The 24,416-nt window shown below is 46.6% G+C and overlaps 2 protein-coding genes and 1 long non-coding RNA gene across 7 annotated transcripts in view; 2 read left to right on the plus strand and 1 right to left on the minus strand.

Annotated features, from left to right (window-relative positions):
- The window catches only part of KCTD9 (potassium channel tetramerization domain containing 9), a 22,786-nt gene extending 14,781 nt beyond the window's left edge, over window positions 1–8,005 (plus strand). For both annotated transcript variants that reach the window (XM_053269078.1, XM_053269079.1), the window contains 6 exons: window positions 1,273–1,340; window positions 1,882–1,977; window positions 2,800–2,949; window positions 4,353–4,458; window positions 5,253–5,386; window positions 7,546–8,005. In XM_053269078.1, coding sequence (XP_053125053.1) covers window positions 1,273–1,340; window positions 1,882–1,977; window positions 2,800–2,949; window positions 4,353–4,458; window positions 5,253–5,386; window positions 7,546–7,662 — 671 coding nt within the window. In that variant the 3' untranslated portion in view covers window positions 7,663–8,005. The remainder of the gene's footprint in view (window positions 1–1,272; window positions 1,341–1,881; window positions 1,978–2,799; window positions 2,950–4,352; window positions 4,459–5,252; window positions 5,387–7,545) is intronic.
- The window catches only part of LOC128333547 (uncharacterized), a 19,236-nt gene extending 6,908 nt beyond the window's left edge, over window positions 1–12,328 (minus strand). The window contains exon 1 of the long non-coding RNA XR_008310964.1: window positions 12,226–12,328. This is a non-coding gene — a long non-coding RNA (uncharacterized LOC128333547). The remainder of the gene's footprint in view (window positions 1–12,225) is intronic.
- The window catches only part of GNRH1 (gonadotropin releasing hormone 1), a 19,148-nt gene continuing 6,720 nt past the window's right edge, over window positions 11,989–24,416 (plus strand). The window contains exons 1-3 of one of the 4 annotated variants that reach the window (XM_053269087.1): window positions 12,384–12,472; window positions 22,178–22,265; window positions 23,443–23,584. In XM_053269087.1, coding sequence (XP_053125062.1) covers window positions 23,444–23,584 — 141 coding nt within the window. In that variant the 5' untranslated portion in view covers window positions 12,384–12,472; window positions 22,178–22,265; window position 23,443. Of the gene's footprint in view, window positions 12,001–12,383; window positions 12,473–22,177; window positions 22,327–23,401; window positions 23,585–24,416 lie in introns of those variants that run through there. The other 3 variants (XM_053269088.1, XM_053269086.1, XM_053269084.1) reach the window with 3 other exon arrangements.

Genomic DNA, 24,416 nt, shown 5'->3' on the forward strand with positions numbered 1-24,416 from the left:
CTCTCCCAGCCCTATTTTGGAGATGCCAGGGAGGGACCTTGGAGAGCCACTGCCAGTCAGTGTAGACAATATTGAGCTAGATGGACCAATGGCCTGACTCGGTAGAAGTCTGCTCCCTATGCTCTTATCTCCTATAACTCAGCTCAAAAACACCTTCTCTAGTTCCTGATGACTGCTATGGTACCAATGAAGCTTGTGCCAGAACTCCAATTGACTGAAATGGAGCCAGTGTTTTGCCCCCATTATGTTCATTGCTTGTGAAAGGCTGAAATGATTTCTTAGCACTGCTCTTTGTCGGGTCGATAATGTGTAACTGTAATTGGGGTCTCATATCCTGGACTCTAAATTTACATTCAGCTCTTCAGATCCCTTGAGGTAGAGAACACCATTTGCACTGGAAACACACCAGTCCTAAATTGGGGAATTGTGGGGACCTGCAGTCAGGAACTAAATCTCCCTCCTTCCACTCCCAATTACATCCAATATAAACTGTGTACAAGTGACAGTTTTATTGGATCGTGCAGCACATGTGATTTTTTTTTTTAATGTGGATTGGCTGTTCTTCCCCCGAGACGCAGACAGACCTAAACCTGAAACTGCACTGAATTTCTGTGCCTGCAATAACTGAGGCTGAATTAAGGGCCAGCACACATGGAATGAGGCAGCATTATCTAGTGGTTACAGATTTGTGCTTTAAATGGGAAGAGCAGAGTATAAATCACTCCTAAGCCATGAAGTTCACTGGATGAGCTTGGGACAGTTGCTTATTTTCACAACTACCCTGCGAGGTGAGGCTTGGAGAAAGTGGGGTAACTTAAGCCGTTGGGAATAATTCACATTGTAGGAAAAGAACTTACTCATGCAACCATGGTTAAAGGGACTAGGAATGTTTTGTGCATACTAGCCTCTTGAGCAAGACACTCAACATTTATAGTCCCCAGTTGACGGAGATTAGGGACAGGGCCTTTTCAGTTGTGGCTCCTCGGCTTTGGATTGGCCTCCCAGAGGAGAGCCAACTGTTGGCTGTGTTTGCTGTCTTTTAACTGGGGTGCCTATTTTTAACTGAATTTTATACTGCTCTGCTGCCTGTTTGTGTTCATCCTTGTTTCCCTTTAATTTGTGTATCTTGTGAGTCACCCATAGCATTGTGCTGGAGGAATTGGATATCAGTATTTTAAATGAGTAAAAATTCATTGTATAGCCTTCACGAGTGTTAATGTTCCAGGGTTGCATTCTTGTCCTTTTTAAAATGCATCTCTGCCCTCTTGCTAGGAGTCTTGGAAGAAGCCAGATTCTTTGGGATTGATTCACTAATTGAACATCTAGAAGTTGCTATTAAGGTAATTACAATTTTTGGACCAATTTCATTCATCATCCAGTTAAAAAACTAGGGATGTGCAGAACGTTCCAACTCAAAAAGGGCCGTTTCGAGTGTTCCGAGCTTGAAACAGGAACGCTCTTCAAATGAAGGGCCATTCTGAGCGCCATTTTGGCGGGCTGCATTTCCCTCTCTTCCTGTTTTTGGCACTGACTTCTGACTGGCTTGCGATCCCCTTGCTTCTTGGTTGGCTTGTTATCATACAAATCAACAAGCCAACTAAGTAGCAAGGAGATTGGAAGCCAGTGCGAAAAACAGGCAGCAAGGGGGAAACAGCCTACCAAAATGGCACTTGGAACACTCGAAACTTTCTGAACTCATTCTGTCAGAACCACCAGTTCCATGGTGGTTCCGGTGGAATGTTTCAGGTTATTTGTGTTTCATGCCAAGCTCGGAATGGGATGCAAATCCCGTTCTGTGCAAATCCCTATTTAAAAAACACCTAGGAATAGTGATGCCAACTTTTACTGCTTCTGTATAAGCCACCTTTCCTTTCTCTTCAGAATTCACAACCAGCAGAAGATCATTCTCCAATCTCCCGGAAGGAATTTGTCAGATTTCTACTTGCAACTTCAACCAAGTCTGAGCTTCGTTGTCAGGTATTGAAAGAGAAGAAAATGTGTGCATGTCGTTTCGAGTGAGGGCAGTGTTTCTTCTGGACTGCTGCCCATTATTTTTATTGAGTAGATTCTGGTTAATATTGTCAATTAAGAATTTCCTTGGTCTCCAAAGCAATAGACGAGGAATCGTGCTGACTTCCCCAATTACGGATCATGGGCATGAAATGCTTTGTGGTGCTCTAAAGCAGGGATTCTCAACATTGGGTCCCCAGATGTTATTGGACTTCAGCTCCCATAATCCGCAGCCGCAGTGGCCTTTGGTTGGGGATTATGGAAGTCCAGTAACATCTGGGGCCCAATGTTGAGAATCCCTGCTCTAAAGTGTTGCCTTACAGGAAAACCTCAGTTTTCATGGGGGTTCCTTTCATGGATACTCAAATCGCGAATACTGAGTAATTGGAATCGCAGGGGTTAGGAATGGCTATGGAATTGTGGGGGGCAAAACTCTGGAAAAAAGCATGGTAAAGTGATCTACCATGCTCTTCAGGTCCCCAGCAGTCCTGCAGTGCCCCCCAAGAGTCGAAAAGTGACTGAAAATTGTGTTCTCCCCACACACACACATTTTTTTGGTCAGAACAGACCACAAAATGGCTCCTACTCGCAAAATGGAGAGCAGACCTCTGGGGTCATTTCCACCCACCTCCAACCCACAGATACCCCCAAATCAACCCTTTTTTGCCAATGTATATCATGTATGCCGAGGTCAGGTGCCAATTACCCGACTGCTGATACCCAAAACCGCGGGTGTCGGGTGCCCGAATGCCAAGGTTTGCCTTTATTAATATTACGCTTCCTTCTCAGGGTTTAAATTTCAGCGGAGCAGACCTCTCTCGCTTAGATCTCCGATACATAAACTTCAAGATGGCCAACCTGAGCCGCTGCAATCTAGCTCACGCCAACTTGTGCTGTGCAAACCTTGAGCGAGCAGACCTTTCCGGATCGGTGCTCGACGTGAGTGTTGCTCGGGCCGAGGCTTTATTCTCCTTGGTGGCAAACTCTAGGCTGGTTCGCGCAGTTATGATTCGGGTAGGAGGATCCTCCTACCCAAATTCGGGAGCAATGCCCACTCCCGTTTTCTTATCGTGTGCGAGTTAAAAACAAAGTTGGAGGCGCTGTCATTGATTGTGTGCTACGCAGCAGCTTTGGCTCCTGTCTTGTTAAAGACCAGACAAACCCTCCTAACCCAGGTGCTTAGCACACGATCACAGATGGCGCCTCCGTCTTTGTATTTAACTCGCATAGTGCACACAGCTCCCAAACTTAGCTAGGAGGCTTATCCTATTCTATCCATGATCGTGAGAACAGCCCTTGTGTCCGAGCCATACCATCTCAGTCTGCAGGTGGTGACTCAAATGAAAGCAGATGTTCACCAAGGTAGATCCTCACATGAAGGCCTGCTGGATCAGGCCTTGGGCCTGATCCAGCAGGGCTGTTCTTATGTGGTTAAGGTATGCTTCCTTCCCCCTGGGAAGAGCCAGCATGTTGTAGTGGCTAGAGTGCTGGACTAGGACCAGGGAGACCAGAGTTCAAATCCCCATTCAGCCATGAGACTTGCTGGGTGACTCTGGGCCAGACACTTCTCTCTCAGCCTAACCTACTTCACAGGGTTGTTGTGAGGAGAAACCTAAGTATGTAGTACGCCACTCTGGGCTCCTTGGAGGAAGAACGGAAAATAAAATGTTTTTAAAAAATAAATCCCTCCATATAGAAAACTAAGCTAGCACCCTTCTCAGATACTAACTTTCTATATCAGATTTTTTCTTGGGTATAGAGAAGTAGTCCATCATGCAGGGTCCTATCTGCAGCTTAAGTGGCTTGATTTTATTTAAAGTCATTTATTGCCTCCCGTGAGAGGTCAATCTTTTGTCTCTGTATAGGACTTGGGAAAGAACGCTGTAATAGTTTGACTGCATTGGGTAGGGAAGTGTGTGGCTTCTGTAACTTCCTCAGGTAGACACAACACCTTTTACATGTTTGGTATTCACTCTTTTTTTTTTTTTAATGCCTGCTTATAGCACCTTCAAACTATTTTACTTTAGTTTATCCCCAAATCCATGATCAAAAAGGAGAATGCCGAGTGTTCACCCTATCCACTGAGGACAGGGCAAGAACGGATGGTTTTCATATTCAGGGAGACAGATGTAGGTTAAGCATTGAGAGGCTCTTTCTCACTATAAGAACCATTTAGAAGTAGAATAGGTTGATGCTGAAGGCATTGCTTCAAAGCGTACTCTTTGCAAGTTTTTAAGCAATGGTCAGTCGGGCATCTCCAGGATACGGCAAATTCGCTTCTGGACTGGGTGATGGGCTACGGCCCTACCACATCTGATTTTGTCGCCATGTGTCTTTGGCAGAGTGCCAACCTCCAAGGGGTAAAGATGCTTTGTTCCAATGCAGAGGGAGCATCGCTCAAAGGCTGCAACTTTGAAGACCCCTCGGGCCTTAAAGCTAACCTGGAAGGTAAGAAACTGGGCACCTTTTCTTTGTGTATTACACACACCTGTCATGAGAGCAACAAATCGGAGATTGCTTAGAGCAGGGGTTATCAAGCCTGGTTCCCCAGTGCTGTTGGATTACTACTCTTATCATGCCACGCCACTGTGGCTGGGAAAGATGGGAGTTGTAGTCCAACAGCATCTGGGGGCCCAAGGTTAAGAAACACTGCCTTAAAGGGAACAGTGCCACCATGCTCCCCCCGCCCTGGCAATTATTGCATCTGTCTAAGGGTTGATTGTTACCATGGTGTGTGGTTCTCAGGGTGGGTGTGGCTATGGGGGCTGTCATGGAGAGACTTTTGAATTTGCAACTACATCACTGTTTTTAAGTGTGTGAAATGCTTCACATGTTATATGTTGCCAACCTTACAACAAGCCTGTTAAGTGTTTGTATCATCCCCATATTGGGGCTGGGAGGGAGTGGCTTGAGTTCTGATTCACAGCTCTGTCTCGAAGGTCCTATGGCACACCAGCTAGCTAGCGAGTACATTAAGAGTCCTTGGAAGCTTGATTCAGCGAGGAATCTTTCCTTTGCTCCTGGACTCCACTTCTTGCAATAGATCAGGGCTCCTCAACTTTGGCCCACCTGCAGATGTTGGTCTATAATCCCTGGCCACTGTGGCTGGGGATGATGGGAGTTGTAGTCCAAAAACAGCTGGAGAGGTGCTAAGTTGAGCAGGACTGCAGTAGATGGTGTAGGAGTGAGAGGCAATTGTGTAGCTTTTCTGTGTGGACGTAGCATCTTATTTCCCACTTCAGGTGCCAACTTGAAAGGGGTTGATATGGAAGGGAGTCAGATGACGGGCATCAACCTGAGAGTTGCGACGCTGAAAAATGCCAAGTTAAAAAACTGCAACCTGAGAGGAGCAACTCTGGCAGGAACGGATTTGGAGGTACATTGTGCAATGGCTTGTTGAACACCAAAAAGGCTGGGAGAGAATTCCTCTCCTGCTGGCCTTCCCTTTGGGCCTGTACGACCATATTTTTCAGCAGAAATGGTGCACTAAAGAAAAATGTTTGAATTAAAAAAAACAAAAAACCAGCAGAAACACCACATCACTAAATGGAACTGAACTAAATGGAAATGGTGCCTAAAATTCGGCATGCTCCGAAAACTCAGTACGTGGTTTCCATGGGGGTGGGGGGAATCTGCACGTGAGCGCCGCACGCAGTGAAGATTAACTTTTAAAACGGTATGTGCCGCGGCGTTTCTGCTAGAAAGTACGGTACTTATAAATGTTCTGTTGGGTCTTTCTGTGGCTGAGTGCACTTGAATGTGCACACTATCTCTGTGTAAGTCTTTCTACTGCAAGTTTCAACAGTCAAGCACTATTGTGAAGGCCTCTAGGGAAACAAAAGGAAAAGTGCCTCTTTCTCCATGTAATAATAGCAAGACAGGTCCCCTGCCGCAAGGAGCCTACAATCTAAAACTTGCCATGGGGGAAGGCAGTGGGGATATAGAAGAGAAGATGGTGTCGAGGATAAATAGGAGTAGAGCATGTGTGTTTCATGTACATTGTTACAGAAGAGAAGCTTACATACTGAGATCATTCACACAATCACAAATGGTGTTCTACCCAGGTTTGGGAGGAACATAGGAAGCCTCCATATACCGAGTCAGACCATTGGTCCATCTAGCTCAGCATTGTCTACACAGACTGGCAGTGACTTCTCCAAGGTTGCAGGCAGGAGTCTCTCTCAGCCCTATCTGGGAGATGCTGCCAGGGAGGGAACTTGAGACCTAGATGCTCTTCCCAGAGTGACTCCTTCCCCTGAGGGGAATATCTTACAGTGCTCACATATGCTGGCTCCCATTCAAATGAAAGCCAAGGTGGATCCTGCTTAGCAAAGGGGACTATTCATGCTTGCTACCACGAGACCAGCTCTCCTCCCAATGGCTTTTGGGGTGATGGCTTTTGGTAGAAACTACAGGAGACCTTTGAATATTTCAGGGGTAACATTCCACGAAAGCTCCGTAGCCATTAAATCCATGATACAGGTGGACCTTGTTATTCATGGAGGTTAGGTTCTGTGCCTACACCAGTGAATAATGAAACGTTATGTCAATGGGAATTTGGGAGCTACGTTCCAGAGTCTCAGGAAATGGCCTGAAAAATCCCCAGGAGGAAAAGCTGAAAAAAGGGCTAGTGTACCACAGTGTGTCTTGGCCACCTTGCATATTATGCTCTCCCACTCTCTTGCTGCCCCCACCCCCGCCCCTCCAGGAATGCATAATATAGTTCAGTGATGTAAGATCAAAGAATTGGCATGAATCACAGGCCTCATTGGTTGTCAGGTTGGCCAGGGAGGCATCATAGCATGAGAGACAACTTACGTAAGCACCCAAGCAAAAGTCAAGGTCAGGTTCAGCACTTTAGAAGCATCACAGCATCAGGGACTGGTCAGGTTCACATTCAGAACTTCAACAATGCTCTGCTCTCTCACCCCAGAGAGCATGGCCGTATATGGGGACTGGAGGCTCGTGACAAAAACCGCGGATACGCGAGAAATGTGACCGTGAATGGTGAGGTCGGGCCATTATTTTTGAATCATGGTAACACAGATCCACAAATATTGGAACCGCAGAGAATGAGGTCTGCCTGTATTCAAATACTAACCTGAGCCCAAAACATGAGGTTAGGTTCTGTGTGGGCTGTTCCTGGAGGTTTAAAGTTTAAATGCCCGTGTGCCGGCTGAGAAGCGGTGAGAGATGGGGTACTTAAGTGCCAGGAGTGGCACACACACCACATCTCAGCTGGCGTGTGGGCAGCTCCAGGTGGACCAGTTTAGTTAGGGGGTAGTTAAGCAGGTTTTCCCAGTGGAATGTGCCACGGATAACTGAATTGGTCTACAAGGAAGTAGCCTGTGACTGCTGGAGAGGCACCTGCAAAAGTAAAGGGTGGCCTGTATTGCTGTGTTTGTGTGTACATATACACTACATTTGTGTGACAGAGCGAGAGGTAGGTGTGTGTGTGTATATATAGATAATGAGCGCTACACTTAGATTGCTAATGGAGATTACTTAAATCCCTTTTCAATTTTATTTTTAAAGAATTGTGATCTGTCGGGTTGTGACCTACAAGAAGCCAACCTGCGAGGATCAAACGTCAAAGGGGCGATCTTTGAAGAGATGCTGACACCGTTGCACATGTCTCAGAGCGTCAGATAGGCCGGCCAGAGGAATGGGCTCCCCCTCCCCACACAGACTCTCCTTTCTCCACCCCTTATCCTCATGATGTCAGAGTGACACTCATACACAGCTTGGGATTCTTCAGTAGTGCCTGGAGAGCGGCCTCCAATCACATAGGCATGGGCTCTTCCCTTTCCCAGACCTAGCGCAGACACTGTTATGTTCTTGAACCGAATCCGGAAAGTGACAAGAGACATTACTATTTGCTCTCTGAGCCTATTGGCACTTTCTTACCACCTCATTCTAAGATGCATCGTAGGGTTTTTAATTTATAAAAGCACAATATATGATATTTATATTTATTAAATTCCTTGTTGCAGTATATGGTACGCTCATGCATAGCAAAAGTACAGGTTTGCAGCTGGGGTGGAGGGGTTTTGGGCATATTTAAATTGTGGGGTGGAGAGCTATATGTGCCCATTGCCAAGTATACCGTATTTAACTTAATCCAAGACTAGGTTCCCCGCCACCCACCCCCAGTTCTTTGATGTTCGGAATCGGGGGTGGGTTGGTGTCAAACTCAGTGTTCCTTTCAGGTAAATACAGGCATTTAACCTCTATTTTGAAGGAGGGAAGCCTAAATTTAGACAAACGCGGGTATTTTCAGACCTCTTTGCATAACAAAGCAGCAGCTAACTGAATAGTTGCAATGGGTAACTTGAATTCAACCTCAGAGAGTGAAACTCTAGAAATTGCAGTGGTTTTTAAAAGCCAAAAACCTGAATGCTCTATTTGACACCTTGACTCCTACCCCTTAATTTAAAGTGGTAGCAGCAGCCCAAGCTGGCTTGAGTGGGCTGGATTCTGGCTGCAGTCTACAAGTTATGGACATAGGAAACTGCCTTCTACCGAGTCCCTTGGTCCATCTTGCTCAGTATTGTCTACACCGGGCCTGCTCAACTTAAGCCCTCCTGCAGATGTTGGCCTACAACTCCCATAGTCCTTAGCTATTGGCCACTGTGGGGATTATGGGAGTTGTAGTCCAAAAACAGCTGTGGGAGGGGGGGATTTGAGCAGCCCTGGTCTACATGGACTGGCAGTGGCTTCTCCAAGGCTGCAGGCAGGAATCTCTCTCAGCCCTATCTTGGAGATGCTGCCAGAGAGGGAACTTGGATGCTTCTGTATGCAAGCAAGCAGGTGCTCTTCCCAGAGCAGCTCCATCCAGAATTCCAGAGGTTGTTGACTACAACTCCCAGCATTGCCAGCTGTGATGGTCTTACGTTGGAAATTATGGGAGTTGTAGTCAATACAACTCCCCTAAGGGGAAGACGGTCTCCCATCCATATGCCACCAGGGTGGGCCTTGCTTAGCAAAGGGGACAACTCATGCTTGTTACCACAGGACCAGCTCTCAACTACAACAAGATCAGTTGTTGGTTGAGAAAGTCTGTTCTCATGCATTAGCCGCAATTTGAATCACTAATGATGGCGATCAGTACTTCTAGCTCTTACAGACAAAGCCAGCTGCTCTTTACAGCACAATTGGAATCAAACACACTTGGAGTGGAGGCCTGGTCAGCTGGCTTCCACAATGTTCACTGTAACAGGGATTCCCAGCTATTGCTGACTACAACTCCCACCATCCCCAGCCAAAGGCCATTGCAGCTAGGGATGATGGGAGCTGTAGTCAACATTTATTGATCCCTATTACATGGAACACTGTTAGTCAGCCCCAAATTCCTGAGGTTTCCCCCTGCTGCATACATGTTGTATTATGTAGCTGATCTGCAGGTTATGAGGCAGAAGTACTTACACATGTTTCTGTCCCTGCTTTCCCTCACCAAGCACCCCTAACTTAGAGTTCACTGGGTATGCCCTGGAAAATGTAGCAGGCTCATACTGTTCAGATTTTAATCACTGTGGAGTTACATCTTATGTTTTATGTCGGTCCTCCTTAAACCTGCCCCCTTCCAGTTTTTTTGTAAGGAAAAGCTGAATTTGATGTTTGGCAAAATGAACGTGTGCGCTATCTTCTAATGTTGCTCGGAAGTCTCTTGGCAGGAGTGATCAGTTTTGCTGGTGCTATTTCCTGCCAAATATCTGCTGCAAGATGTGCTGGGAAACCCTAGACCAAGATGCTGGACAGCAGGAAAAACTCATAAGAACAGCCCTGCTGGATCAGGCCCAAGAATGCCCATCTAGTCCAGCATCCTCTTTCACACAGTGGCCTACCAGATGCTGCTGGAAGCCTACAGACAAGAGCTGAGGGCAGGCCCTCTCTCCTTCTGTGCCTCCCCTGCAACTGGTACTCGGGCATCCTGCCTCTGAGGCTGGAGGTGGCCGATAGCCCTCCGACTAGTAGCCAATGATAGACCTCTCCTCCATGAAGTTATCCAAACCCCTCTTCAAGCCATCCAGGTTGTTGGCTGTCACCACATCTTGTGGCAGAGAATCCCACAAGTTGATTATGTGTTGTATGCAAATATACTTCCCTTTGCTGGTCCTAAATTCCTTGGAAATCAGTTTTATGGTTCTAGTGCTATGCGGGAGAGAAATTTCTCTTATCAACTTTCTCCACACCATGCATGATTTTATCGACCTCGTTCATGTTGTAGCCTTGTCTCATAAGGAAGGTGCTCTAGGCCTCTGATCATTTTGGTTGCCCTCTTCTGCACCTTTTCCAGTTCTACAATGTCATTCTTTAGGTGCGGTGACCAGAATTGTATACAGTACTCCAAGTGTGGCTGCACCATAGTTTTGTATAAGGGCATTATAGTATTAGCCGTTTTATTTTCAGTCCCCTTCCAAAAGATCCCTAGATTGGAATTTGTACCAGTACAGATCACTGGAAGCCCCACTTCTTACTTCCCTCCATTGTGAAACCTCCCAGGTCCAAATGGTAGAAAATAAGGACTATTCTAGACCAGGGGTTCTCAATGTTGGGTCCCCAGATGTTGTTGGACTTCAACTCCCATAATCCCGAACCAAAGGCCACTGGGGCTGGGGATTATGGGAGTTGAAGTCCAATAACATCTGGGAACCCAATGTTGAGAACCCCTGGCCTAGACAACTAGTCTTTCCCTACTGCAGTGGTGGAAGCCCCTTGTCCACAGTTCCTGCCCCTTCTTTACCTGCTTGTATTAAAGGGAAGAAGAAACCACAGCAAATATCCTGCAGAGAAGCACAAACAGGCTTGATCTAGTGAACTTCAAATACATTTAGAAAGATGAACCTCATTCACGCATCATGTTCCACATTCATACTAATCTGCAGGGCTGCAGAAATCTACTAGTCTGTGATGCATGAAAAATGATGCCTGATGGGTGGAAAAAGTCCTGATGAGCAATGTACCAACATAGCTCGACAAGTAAAATATTCTGAATGGCTGATAAGCTGAACCAACATTTCTTCACCCCTACAAATCTGGGTACAGTTTGTCACGCGCCATGGAGAATGCACATGCAGCTTCCTCCTTCCTAGCTGTAGCCTGCGTTTAAAGGAGCCCGTTCCGGGGCTCATTTTTAAAATAAGTGCAGGTAAAGCCATTCATGCAAAAACACATACAAGCTTACAGAAAGCTGTAGAGGCGTACAACATGAGGTCGCGCTCATACACTAGCGGGTAGGGTGGTACAGTGCTGGTTGTGAGAACGATCAGGATTGCTCCTGATCCTGGTGCTCCTCCATTGGAAAGCCCGGGTTTTGTTTGGGCGCATGGGCTGCTGGCAGCCATTACTAGCATAGAGGCTGGGGGGAAGGAGCGACCCAGCCTCCAGAATTTCAACAATGCTTGCGTGGTGCATTTTGGGATTCCTGGGGGCTCTTCTTTGCTCCCCGAGCCATTTGCCACTGTGTGAATTATGTAGGTACGTGAGCGGCGTAGCTGGCATGGAACGGGCAGTCGTGTGGGGGGAGGTAGGTGCAATCTTGCTTCCCCTCCTCCAAGCCCCAGCGGTCATGTGAACAACCCTAATGTCTGAATAGGGCTACAGACTCCTCAAAAACTAGAAGGGGCTACAGCAACAGAGATTTATATACTGCTTTTCAACAGAAGTTACCAAAGATACGTAGAGAAATAATAAAAATAACTAGCTCAGCCAGGTGCAGAGCATCTGCACTCTAGTTTCCCCCGGCATGTCCCCCAAGGCATATCCATCATTAATCCCATATATAATAATCCCATATCCTATCTAATAAAACGCTTGGTGTCCGTCCGTGGACGGACACCAAGCGTGTGTCTGTGCCTCCCTGCCCTGTTCTGCGCCTGCGCGAAGCGCAGGCGCAGAACAGGGCAAGGGAGACACGCTTGCCGGTACCCGGCAGCCATCTTGGGCAGCCAGAAGTGGCTGCCCCGAAGAAGCCGGAAAACCGGAGCCGGGGTAAACTGGGCGAGGCAGCGGCAGAGCCGCTGCCTCGGCCAAAAGAGACGGAGGCCGGGGGCGGAGCGGAGGCCACTTAAATATTTTTTAAAAGGCACCCGCAGCCGACGCCGCCAACCCTCCCTCCCAGCTGACCCCCCCCCCATTAAGGGCCAAATCGGCCCAGCCACTTGCCCCCGCAGCTTCCGCCGCCGACCAACCGCCCACCCACCCAGCTGCCAATACCTCCTTGCCCCCGGAACACGTCCTCCGCTTGATCCGCTGCTCAATTAACAGAAGGAGAGAGGTGCTCGCATGCAGAGCTCCACTCTCTTTAAAGTCTCTTCCCGAACTGGCGCTTTGTGTCCTTGCCGCCCAAACCACCAGTTCGGGAAGAGACTTTAAAGAGAGTGGAGCTCTGCATGCGAGCACCTCTCTCCTTCTGTTAATTGAGCAGCGGATCAAGCGGAGGACGTGTTCCGGGGGCAAGGAGGTATCGGCAGCTGGGTGGGCGGGCGGTTGGTCGGCGGCGGAAGCTGCGGGGGCAAGTGGCTGGGCCGATTTGGCCCTTAATGAGGGAGGGAGGGGGAATGGCAGCGGGGGGACAGGAGAGCCGTTACTAGGGCCCGTTGTTCAGCGGGCCAAAATTAACTAGTTGTATATAATCCCAAAACAATAACACAAGACATACACCAGCAACAGCCACTGGAGGGATGCTGTGCTGGGGGTGGATAGGGCCAGTTGCTCTCCCCCTGCTCAATGAAGAGAAACACCACACTTAAAAGGTACCTCTGCCTAGTTAGCGAGGCTATGGCTGTAGTTCTGTTTGTCCCCTGCTATTCCTGGCAGCTGTGGGACAGTGAACAGCAATTGCACAGATCATAAACCTATGCAACTATCTTAAGATTTGAAAACAAAGCTGATGGGTTGTCTTTTTGGAGCAATCAGCTCTGCTTTGAATGGGTGCAGAAGCAATGGCCCTCAGTCCCAAAGTCCTTTCTTCCTGCTTTCCTGATGCCATGGTACATATCAGCACCACAGTGAAGGCCAAGCTGTCCACTGTAGTATTTCTTGGGCTACAATCAAAACAGCTGCATGGGGAAACTGCTGACACACAACAAAACCGGGTGTACGCAAAAGCAGTTACTTCAGACAATGGGCAACATCTAGACAACTTGGTCATCACTAAGTCCCATTGGAGCTGATGGGACTTGTTAGTCATGACTAACTAGTCTCATTGACTTCATGGTGCTTTGTCATAACTAACTAATCTTTACCAGTCCCTAGTAAAGGGGCTCCAAATTTAGGTCTCCAGCTGCTGTTGGACTCCAGTGGCCAATGGCCATTGTAGTTGGGGGTGATGGGATTTGTAGTCCAACAGCAGCTGGACACCCAACTTTGAGCACCCTGGCCTAAGGACTTCCACATATCTCCAGAATCCTTAGTTAAAATGAAATGACTACTCCCAGCTGAGATGGTAATCACCAACCCCCCAACTTAGACTTTATAGTACCCTACCTCAGATGTAGAGAGTGGCTGATCTGGACTAGCCTTTTTATGTATAACAAAGATGGGGGTGGTGTCCCCATCTTCAGTGTTGGAATGTGTATATCTGATACATACCGTGTGGCTGCACATGGCTCTCGCCTTATACATGCACGTATTGGCCAAGCTCACACGCAGCCCAGAACTGGCAGATCAAGTCAAGCTGCCACAGCTCTGGGCACGTGTTCTGAACCCTGCTTCTAGTCTCAGGAGTGATATGCCAGTTCTGGATCTCGTCAATCTTGACATATTCTACCCTGCCTGAGACTTGCATTTTGGGTGGTATACAAATATGTTAAATAAATAAATAAATACTTGTGACACTGAACTGACCATCTGGCATTTGTTTAAATCTTAGTGACAGATGTCTGGTTCCATGCTGCAAGTACCAAGATTGGTGGGTTCGTACAACATACCCCATCTCAGAGCAGAAGCAAGGCAGTCAGGACTGTGGCAGCTCAGTCAAATTGGCCAGTTGCATGCTACGTCTGAACTCAGCCATGGAGAACCTGCAACCAACCCTACCTTTTCTTTATCTTAGTTACAGGCAACAATAGATGTGTCATTTTCCATAGGTGGAAGTGGGATCTTCGATTAGGAAAGATTTCTTGTGTTAAGCCTCTGCATTAATTTCCATTTCATGTGTTTGAAAGCATTACGATTGGCTGGAAGGGAAACGACTTCTACTCATATGAACCTGACCAACTGTTAAATTAGTTTCTACTATCCAGATCCAGCAATGATGATGATGATGATGATGATGATAAAAAAAAAATAAATAAATAAATAATTTGGGGTTCCCTAACTCTCGATTCTCCTCAAAACAACTCTTCAGTGTCATGCAGGAGAAACCTTGACATTCAGAACTTTGAAAGTCATTTCCCTTTACAAGGCAGTATTCGGACTAAGACCCATTTAAATTAATGGGACTTAAGTTAGTGGTGCCTAGTCACGACTAGTCTTAGTCATAACTAGTCTGGATGCTATTCACAGTTTATGCACACATGCACACACTATCAGGCTGACATCCTGACTAACTTCACTAGAGGAAGTTCACTTGAAATGTAGTATTCTACTTGCCTGAATCCAAGACTAGGTTTTTTTCCAAGTTCCTTGATGTTAGAAATTAGGCAGTCATCAGGGAGGTGCAAAAATTTGATTGATTTGAATCTGATTCAAATTCTACTTGCACAGAATGGGATTCAAATTTGGGAGAATTCAAATCAAATTCACAGTGAATTCAATTCTAGTTCAGGCAAATTCAAATCGATTTGAACGAATCCCATTCGGTGCAAGCATATTCAAGTTGAATCTATTCCAATTTGAATTGATTCAGTTCAATGTTTTGCACATACCTAGCGGTTGTCTTAAATCCAGAAAATTCTTTCTTGGGGGTAAATAAAAGTATAACCTAAAGTTAACTTCTATTTTTTAAGGCGGTCATCTCAAATTCAGTCACCTTCTAGTCAGGTCAATATGCTACTCCTTTAGAGTAACTCCTGAGAAAATTATTTGACTATCAGCCACTGTGGTGTTTCATACTGCTGCAAGTTCAACATTGTCTGAATACTTGATCTAACCCAGCCTTGATTAGCAAAGCAGGAATATTATTCACCAGCATGACCTTGGGTGGGGTTCAGGATATCCATGCAGTGGTACTGTGACTTTCCATTCCAGAAATTTTAAGCAGTCTCCTTGCAGCTGCTTTGATTCTGGCTTTGGGGACCTGGAATATCAAAGACACTACAGTTGCAGTTTCCACAGCGTAGTGGGAGAGACAGGGAGATCTGCATTATTAATGATGGTGCTGCTTCTTTCCAGGTTCCTCAAGGACTCGGGTGGGCTTTTGTGTCTGAAGAAGCCAACTTGACTTTTTTCCCCCTTGGTCTCTTCCTTCCTTCCTTCCTTCCTTCCTTCTTTCTTGACAGAAAAATAAAATATCGTATTGAAGAATTCTATTTTCTTAAACTATGTGTAGAAATTGTATTTGTTTGACTGAAGTCATATGTCTTGGAATACTCACAGCATTGTCCACTCACACACAAGAGGCTTCCTCTAGAGTCACGGGACAGCCCCATAGGCCTTGCTGGCCTAGATCAGATCCTGGTGTACAACTGCATCCAATAACGAATATTAAAAGCTTACAAGTCTTGCCTTTGAATTGGAGGACGATTCGAACACTGCGTATCGGCTGCAAGGGGAGATTTAGCAGGGGGAGAGCAACTGGCCCTATTATTATTATGTATTTGTTATTTATTTGATTTCTATACCACCCTTACAAAAATGGCTCCGGGTGGTTTACACAGAGAAATAATAAATAAATAAGATGCATCCCTGTCCCCAAAGGGCTCACAAGGTCCGACCATTGGCTGACTGACTGCCGGCATTTCTCCAAGGTTTCTGGCAAGAGTCGAACCCAGCCTTACCTGGAGATGCCAGGAATCAAACCTGAGACCTTCTACATGTGAAGCAGATACTCTCCCACTGAGCTACAGCCCCATCGCTATGGGAGGAGGACCCAGATGGGAGCTACAACCAAGGACTATGGGTGTGTGAACCAGCTCGACTTTGAACTATCTGGGCTTGAGGGCTAAACATCGAACTGGCCACAAGCCAGACCACCCCTCCCCCTGGCCAGCATGGGGGTTCTAACTTAAAAAAGAAAATTTAAGGACTCACCGCCCCTGGGGGTTCTGCCATGGGTGCAGGAAGAGGGTCTCCAGTGATTCCCTCTCCCTCTGCTAGCCTCCCCTGGTCTCAAAATGGCTTGGTTCAGGCAGTTTTTGGCCTGCTCTGGGCTTCTGGGTAGTGGCAGCAGCCAATTTGGAGGCCGCAGTGCATGCTCAATGGACACCTGCGTGACCCTGTGATGCACATGCGCAATGGACACCTGCAGGATACAGGCTGTTTTGAGACCAGGGGGAGGCTGGTGGGGGGAAGGGGAACCCCCTGGAGGTGGTGAGTCCTTAAAAAAATATTATTATTTACTTTCAAATTGCTGAAGCGGCTCAAATTAAAGCTGTCAGGGGGGTTGTGGGGGGGTGTGCAAAACCAAACATGCTCAGTTCTGCTCGAGTCCAGTTCAGACTTGAACTGAACTGGGTAAACTGGTTTTGTGCACACCCAGGGGTGGAACCACAATTGGATGGATGGGTTCAAAGAACCCAGGCCACCACCAATCAGGGGCCGCATGGCCCCAGACATGCCCCACACCCCATTTGGAACCGAAATCAGCCTGTGCTGCATTGGCAGTGTGGGCGGAGTGACTCTCCCTGCCTTAAAGGCAGGGAGAGCCGCTCCTGGTCTCGCTGCCAACACAGCGAGGCTGATGGATCTCCCTCCCAAACAGGACCGTGCGGCCCCATTTGGGAGGGAGATTGGCCTGCGCTCTGTTGGCAGCGTGGATGGAACGGCTCTGCCTGCCTTTAAGGCAGAGAGTGTCACTCCGGCCTGTGCTGCCCAATGCAGCATGGGCCAATCTCCCATCCAAATGAGGTCACGCAGTCCCATTTGGGAAGGAGACCACGCCCCTGTGTCTGACGTCAGACACAGGGGTGTGGCTAGCTGGTCCCCCTGCATCTGATGTCAGATGTGGGGGGCGGGGCCATGGTGGCGGCCACACACGGGCTGCCACCAGCCTCCCTACACTTCTGTGCACACCCCTACCAAGGACATTAAAGAAGACCACAAGGAGAGAAAATAATGGCCATAGACTGTCCTAGTCATTTCTCCAAGACTTTCCAGCTCCTTCACTGGTTTCTCAACATGCACAGAGACAGTGACAACTAAATTTTAGATCATCTCAGCTGCCAAAGAACACTCACTCACCTTTCGTCATCATTAACAATTTCTTACTTTAAAAATGTGCAACTAAATTGTGTTCACAGCTTGATTTGTCTGCTGGAGACTCATATTAATCCTTCCTGCAAGGATGTTATTACAACAACAACAAAAATCCCACTTTTCCAAAGTTACTCGAAGCCTGCTTAAATGTCTTTTGTCTTTAGCAAATTACTTTAATCTACTAAAATGAGGGTTAAGAGGAAAAGGAAATAACAGATAGGCAGAGTCCTGGGTAAATTCACCTAAGTGCACTTGTGTGTGTGTTATTAATATTTATGTAACACGTTTCAACAACAAAATCTCAAAGCAGTTTACAAATAATAATGATAACGATAACAACAACAACAACAACAACAACGTCAAGAACCGAGCAGAAAAATGGAGAAATAAGCTCTTGCATGGTCAATATTTGCACAATATAACTGGAAAATCAAACATCACCAAGACCTGGCAATGGCTTAAGAATGGCAACTTGAAGAAAGAAACAGAGGGTTTAATACTGGCTGCACAAGAACAGGCACTAAGAACAAATGCAATAAGAGCAAAAGTCAAAAAATCCACAACAAACAGCAAGTGCCGCCTTTGTAAAGAAGCAGATGAAACGATGGACCACCTAATCAGCTGTTGTAAAAAGATCGCACAGACTGACTACAAAGGCATGACAAGGTAGCACGGATGATACACTGGAACATCTGCAAAAAATACAAGCTACCTGTAGCCAAAAATTGGTGGGACCATAAAACTGAAAAAGTTGTAGAAAGTTGTAGAAAATGAAGATGTAAAAATATTATGGGACTTCTGACTACAAACAGACAAACATCTGCCACACAATACACCAGATATCACTGTAGTCGAGAAGAAAGAAAAACAAGTCAAAATAATCAACATAGCAGTACCAGGTGATAGCAGAATAGAAGAACAAAATAGAAAAAAATCACAAAATACAAAGATCTACAAATCAAAATTGAAAGGCTGTGGGAGAAAAAGACCAAAATAATCCCAGTGATAACTGGCGCCCTAGGAGCAATTCCAAAATACCTTGACGAGCACCTCAACACCATCGGGGCCACAGAAATCACCATCAGCCAACTACAAAAACCAACTTTACTGGGAACAGCCTATATTTTGCAACAATATCTATAATAATAACAACAATATTGCTAATAACATTCAGCCATTCCAGGTCCTTGGAAAAGACTCAATGTCTGGAGAAAAGAAACCAGTCAATGACACCTGTCTGACTGTGTAAACAATCAATCAATCTATCAATCAATAAAATAGATAGTTCCCTGTTCTACAAGGGCTCGTGATCTAAAAAGAAACACGAGAGACAGCAGTAACAAGCACAAGGAGGAATGCTATGCAAGACTGAATAGGGACAATTCCTCTCACCTCTGCTAAATAAAAGAAAGCCACAACTTTAAAGGTGCCTTTTCGCCAGTTTAGCAGGGGATAATTATAATTATTGTTAAATTTCTATACCGCCTTTCATTAAAACAATCTCAAGATGGTTTACAACATATTTAAAATAATATAAGACTATAAAACTCACACAATAAAATATTACAAATGTAAAAATACAAATCTAATTAAAAGTTTTTAAAATACGTACAATATAACCATAAAATTGAACAGGTGGTCCCTCAGGTATCCAGGGCCCAAACTGTTAAGGGCTTTAAAAGGTCAAAATCAGCACCTTGAATTGGACCCGGAAATGGATTGGCAGCCAATGTAGCTCTTTCCAAATGGCTGTACTATGATCCCAGCAGGCAGCTCCGGATAAAATCCTAGACGCCACATTTTGCACTAGCTGCAGTTTCCAAATATTCTTCAAGGGCAGCCCTAAGTGGAGCGCATTACAGTAATCCGGCTGTGGTGTGACTAAGGCGTGGGGTAACAGTGGCAAGATCTGCCTTCTCAAGAAAGCTGGCACATTAGCCGAAGCTGTGCAAAAACACTTCCAGCCACCACCTCCGCCTGAGCTTCCAAAAGCAGAGCCGGCTCCAGTAATACCCCCAAGCTGCGCACCTGCTCTTTCAAGGGGAGTGCAACCCCATCCAGAACCGGCTGAATCCCTTTTTCCTGATTGGCTCTCCAACTGACCAACAGCACATCTGGATTGAATCTCCAGGTTTAGTAGCCCACATCCAGCTCATCACGGCCTCCAGCCCCAATTCAGGACATCCACTGCCTCCCTAGGATCAGATGACAAGGAGAGAGAGAGCTGAGTGTCATCCGCATATTGCTGACAACTCAGTCCAAGTCCCCGGATGACCTCTCCCAGCGGCTTCATGTAGATGTTGAACAGTATGGGGGACAAGACCAAACCCTGCAGGCCTCCACAGGGCAATGAGCAAGGAGCTGAGCAGTAGTCCCCAAGTACCACATTCTGGACCCTCCCCTGAGAAAGAATTAGTGCCACTCCAAAGCAGTGCTCCAATCCCTATACTCGAGAGGCAGTCCAGAAGGATACCATGGTCAATGGTATTGAATGCCGCGGAGAGGTCCAGCAGAACCAACAGGGACAGCTAGCTAGCTCGGTCCCCCTAAGTAGCTCTCAGCCTAGGTCTTCCACTAGAGTGACCAAGGCAGTTTCAGTCCCATATCCAGGACAGAAAGCAGATTAAAAAGGGTCTAGAGATAATCTGTATCATCCATAACCCTCTGGAGCTGGGATGACACCACATGCTCTGTTACCTTGCCCAAAAAGGGAAGGTTAGAAACAGGTCTATAGTTACCCAGGTTGGAAGGATTGAGGGCTTTTTAAAAATGTGGCTTTCCCCTCTGCTTTCTCCACCAAATGCAACAGATTCATTCTTACAGAAAACACTGTTCATATACACACTGATGGACATATTGCACAACACAGTGACACTGAGTACACGCATGTACTCAAGTTGTGCCAACACAGATTGTCCAAATGGCATTCAACAAGAGTAACAGGAAGTGCCAACCAGAAGAGACAAATGTCTCAAGATGCTTATGCCCATCTAGACCAGCATCCTGTTTCACACAGTGGCCCACCAGATGCTGCTGGAAGCCTACAGGCAAGAGTTGAGGGCGTGCCGTCTCTCCTGCGGTGACTCCCCTGCAACTGGGACTCAGGCATCCTGCCTCTGAGGCTGGAGGCGGCCTCTAGCCCTCCGACTAGTAGCCTTTGATAGACCTCTCCTCCATTAAGTTACTGAAACCCCTCTTCAAGCCATCCAGGTTGTTGGCTGTCACCATATCTTGTGGCAGGGAATTCTATGAGTTGATTATGCATTGTGTGAAAAAGTACCTCCATTTGCTGGTCCTAGATTTCCTGGCAATCAATTTCATGGGATGACCCCTGGTTCAAGTGTTGTGTGAGAGAGAGAAATTGTACTCTATCCACTTTCTCCACTCCATGCATGATTTTATAGACCTCTATAATGTCACCCCGCAGTTGTCTTTTTTCTAAATGAAATAGCCTCGTGTTGTAGCCTTGCCTCAAAAGGAAGGTGCTCTAGGCCCCTGATCATCTTGGTTGCCCTCTTCTGCACATTTTCCAGTTCTACGGTGTCCTTTTTTAGATGTGGCAACCAGAATTGTATGCAATTCTGCATAAAATTTGGTCACTCAACCAAAATGAATAATGCTCAGAGTCTAATGAGATATTATTTGATGGATGTCCTTGGGGAAAGTATACTTGATTTCTATTCAGTAACTAGTGACTGGAAAAGGGCCACAGCTGATTGAGACAACAGGGGAGAGCTGGTCTTGTGGTAGCAAGAATGACTTGTCCCCTTTGCTAAGCAGGGTCCACCCTGGTTTGCATTTGAATGGGAGACTACATGTGAACACTGTAAGAATGATGGGGTCACTCTGAGAAGAGCACCTGCATGCTTGTGCAGAAGGTACCGAGTTCCCTCTCTGGCATTTCCAAGATAGGGCTGAGACAGACTCCTGCTTGCAACCTTGCAGAAGCTGCTGCCAGTCTGGGTAGACATACTGAGCTAGATGGACCAATCGTCTGACTTGGTAGGAGGCAGCTTCCTATGTGACTGTGGAGGGAGGAGGACTTAATTCTAATTTCTACCCCCCACAGTCCCAACAATCAAGCACACACCACGGCTGCTATTTGCCTTTTTTTTTTAAAGGACAAACTGGAACCATGGGAGGAGGGGAGGAGGGAGGGACAAAGGATTAAACACCTCTCTCCCTCCATGCCACCATCCCAATCCAGCTGCAAAAACAAGCACACTGTTTGACATGCGGAAAATCTGTAGGCTTACAGAATGCTCACAGTGATTTTTTTTTTAAAAAAAAATGCTTGAATTTCTCTATTGTCATTTATTTGTTTTGCTTAAACTTTTCTGTTTATTTATTTTATTTATTTATTTGATTTATATACCGCCCTTCCAAAATGGCTCTGTTGTCATTTTTTGGTTGTAAACCGCCCAGGGACATATGTTTTGGGCGGTATAAAGATATGTTAAATAAATAATAGAAATAAATAAACACATCTCGTTAAATCTCTGCTATTTCACCCGAGACCCAATTTCACCCAGCCCGTTTAAGGACGCTCCGACACACACGGCCCTAGCAAACCAGCTTATATGCATTGCCAAAGAAACAAATGTATTCCTTCCTTGAAACCTGTCAAAATTGTCCACAACACATCTACGAGTGCCCCACCTCCGAGAAATGACAGAATCACCCTGGAATGATGGAATTGCTCAGTTTTTAAAGTGCAGCCACCGCTGTGGGTTTCAGTGGGCGGGGGAGATTAGCTGTATTTATCTCCATAAGAGAAGGAAGCCCCAATGACTTCCTTCCTTCCTTCCAGCCCCATTATGACAAATTACAGTCTGCAGAAGAGACAGAAAGAATTAGCTGGCCGCCTGCAGAGGACACTTCTACAGCTTGTATAAAAGGTAGGACTCAAAAGAGACTCCATCAAAGACAACACTGTCCATTTCGTCTACTCTCCATCAGGTAATTATGAGGCAAGGCTGCATCTGGGACTCCTTAGTTTGGAAAAGAGGTGACTACTGGGAGACATGATCAAGATGTCTAGAATTATGCTTGGAGTGGAGAAAGCAGAGAGAGAGAAATTTCTCTCCCTCTCTCACAACACTAGAACCAGGGGTCACCCCATGAAACTGAAGCTCTGGAAATTCAGGTCCAGGAAAAAAAAAGAAGTACTTTTTCACATAGTGTATAATTAATCTATGGAATTCTCTGCCACAAGATGTGGTGACAGCCAACAGCCTGGATGGCTTTAAGAGGGGTTTCAGTAACTTCATGGAGGACAGGTCTCTCATCGGCTACTAGTCAGAGGGCTATCGGCCACCTCCAGCCTCAAAGGTAGGATGTCTCTGAGTCCCAGTTGCAGGGGAGTAACAGCAGGAGGGAGGGCATACCCTCAACTTCTGCCCTGTGGCTCCCAGCAGCATTTGGTGGGCCACTGTGTGAAACAGGATGCTGGACTAGATGGGCCCCTTGGGCCTGATCCAGCAGGGATGTCCTTATGTTAATATACCAGAACAGCAAGCAATATATTGTCTCAATGATGTTCTAGGTCATGGATAAGACACCTTGGTTCTCTAGCTGTTGAATTACATCACACCCAGACAAAATAAATTGTGGCGGGGATGATGGGAATTGTGGTTCAACAAGAGCTGGTCTTGTGGGAGTGGTCTTGTGAATTGTTCCCTTTCTAAGCAGGGTCCACCCTGGTTTACATTTGAATGGGAGGCTACAAGTGAGCACTGTAAGAAATTCCCCTTAGGAGGTGGGGCCGCTCTGGGAAGAGCATCTGCCTGCTTGCGTGCAGAAGGTTGTGAGTTCCTCACTTGGCATCTCCAAGATAGGTCTGAGAGAGGCTGCTGCCTGCAAGCTTGGAGAAGCTGCTGCCAGTCTGTGTAGACCACACCAAGCTAGATGGACCAGTGGTCTGACTCGGTTGGAGGCATCTTCCTATGTGCCTAAGTAGCTGCAGAGCCAAGGTTGCCTACCCCTGTTCTAGGTAGTTTGTTCTCTCTCTCTCTCTAATTTTTTGCATAAGCAGAGGTGCCCCCATATCCACTCACCATCACTGGATCTTTGTAGGATGGGAAAGACTGGGATACTGGTGGCAGGTTTCTTCTTGATGGTCCTCTCTGTGGCAATCTGCTCTGGCCAACACTGGTCCTTTGGCCTACAACCTGGAGGGAAGAGGGATGCGGAACATCTGATTGAATCCTTCCAAGAGGTAAGCTCGTTTCATCATGTATTGCCATTTTTGCCTTGAAGGTAACGTCATATAATGGGCCATATGTAGACTTGTTTGTACCCCCCCCCTCTCTCTCTCTCACACACACACACACACATTGTGTACGGAATTGGGAAGCCCAGTTTGGTTTGAATTGAACTGGACTCAAACTGAACCGGGTCCGGTTTGGTTCTGTGCACCTTGAGACGGGCCCCAGTTCGTCGGTTCTGGCCCAGCTCAAAGTGTGTGTGTGGGGGGGGGGGTGGTCAAAAATCATTTAAAAAAAAATGTTAAAAGCAAAACTTACCACCCGGTCCAGCGGCCTCTGGAGAGTGCTGCTGTGGCCATGAAGGGGGGTCTCCAACGGTCCCTGCTGTCCTCCCCCGGTCTTTTAAGGGTTGTTTCGGTCCATGTACAGGCCTTTTCAGCCCTCTGCCTGCTTGTGGTGGCCATTTTGAAGGTCGCTGTGCATGCACACTGGCCATTTGTGTGCCCAGGTAGTTCAGGCACGCAAGGCACGCAAATGGCCAGTGCGCATGTGTGGCAGCCTTCAAAATGGCTGCCAAACAGGCAGAGGGCTGAAAATATAAACTGGCTGACTGATTGATTAAGTGCCGTCAAGTCGGTGTCGACTCTTAGCGACCACATAGATAGATTCTCTCCAGGATGATCTGTCTTCCACTTGGCCTTGAAGGTCTCTCAGTGATGTGTTGATTCACTGCTGTCATAATTGAGTCCATCCACCTTGCTGCTGGTCGTCCTCTCCTTCTCTTTCCTTCCACTTTCCCCAGCATCATGGCCTTCTCAAGGGAGCTGGCTCTTTTAATAATGT

Source organism: Hemicordylus capensis, chromosome 8 (assembly GCF_027244095.1).
Source record: "Hemicordylus capensis ecotype Gifberg chromosome 8, rHemCap1.1.pri, whole genome shotgun sequence".
NCBI classification, from domain to species: domain Eukaryota; kingdom Metazoa; phylum Chordata; class Lepidosauria; order Squamata; family Cordylidae; genus Hemicordylus; species Hemicordylus capensis.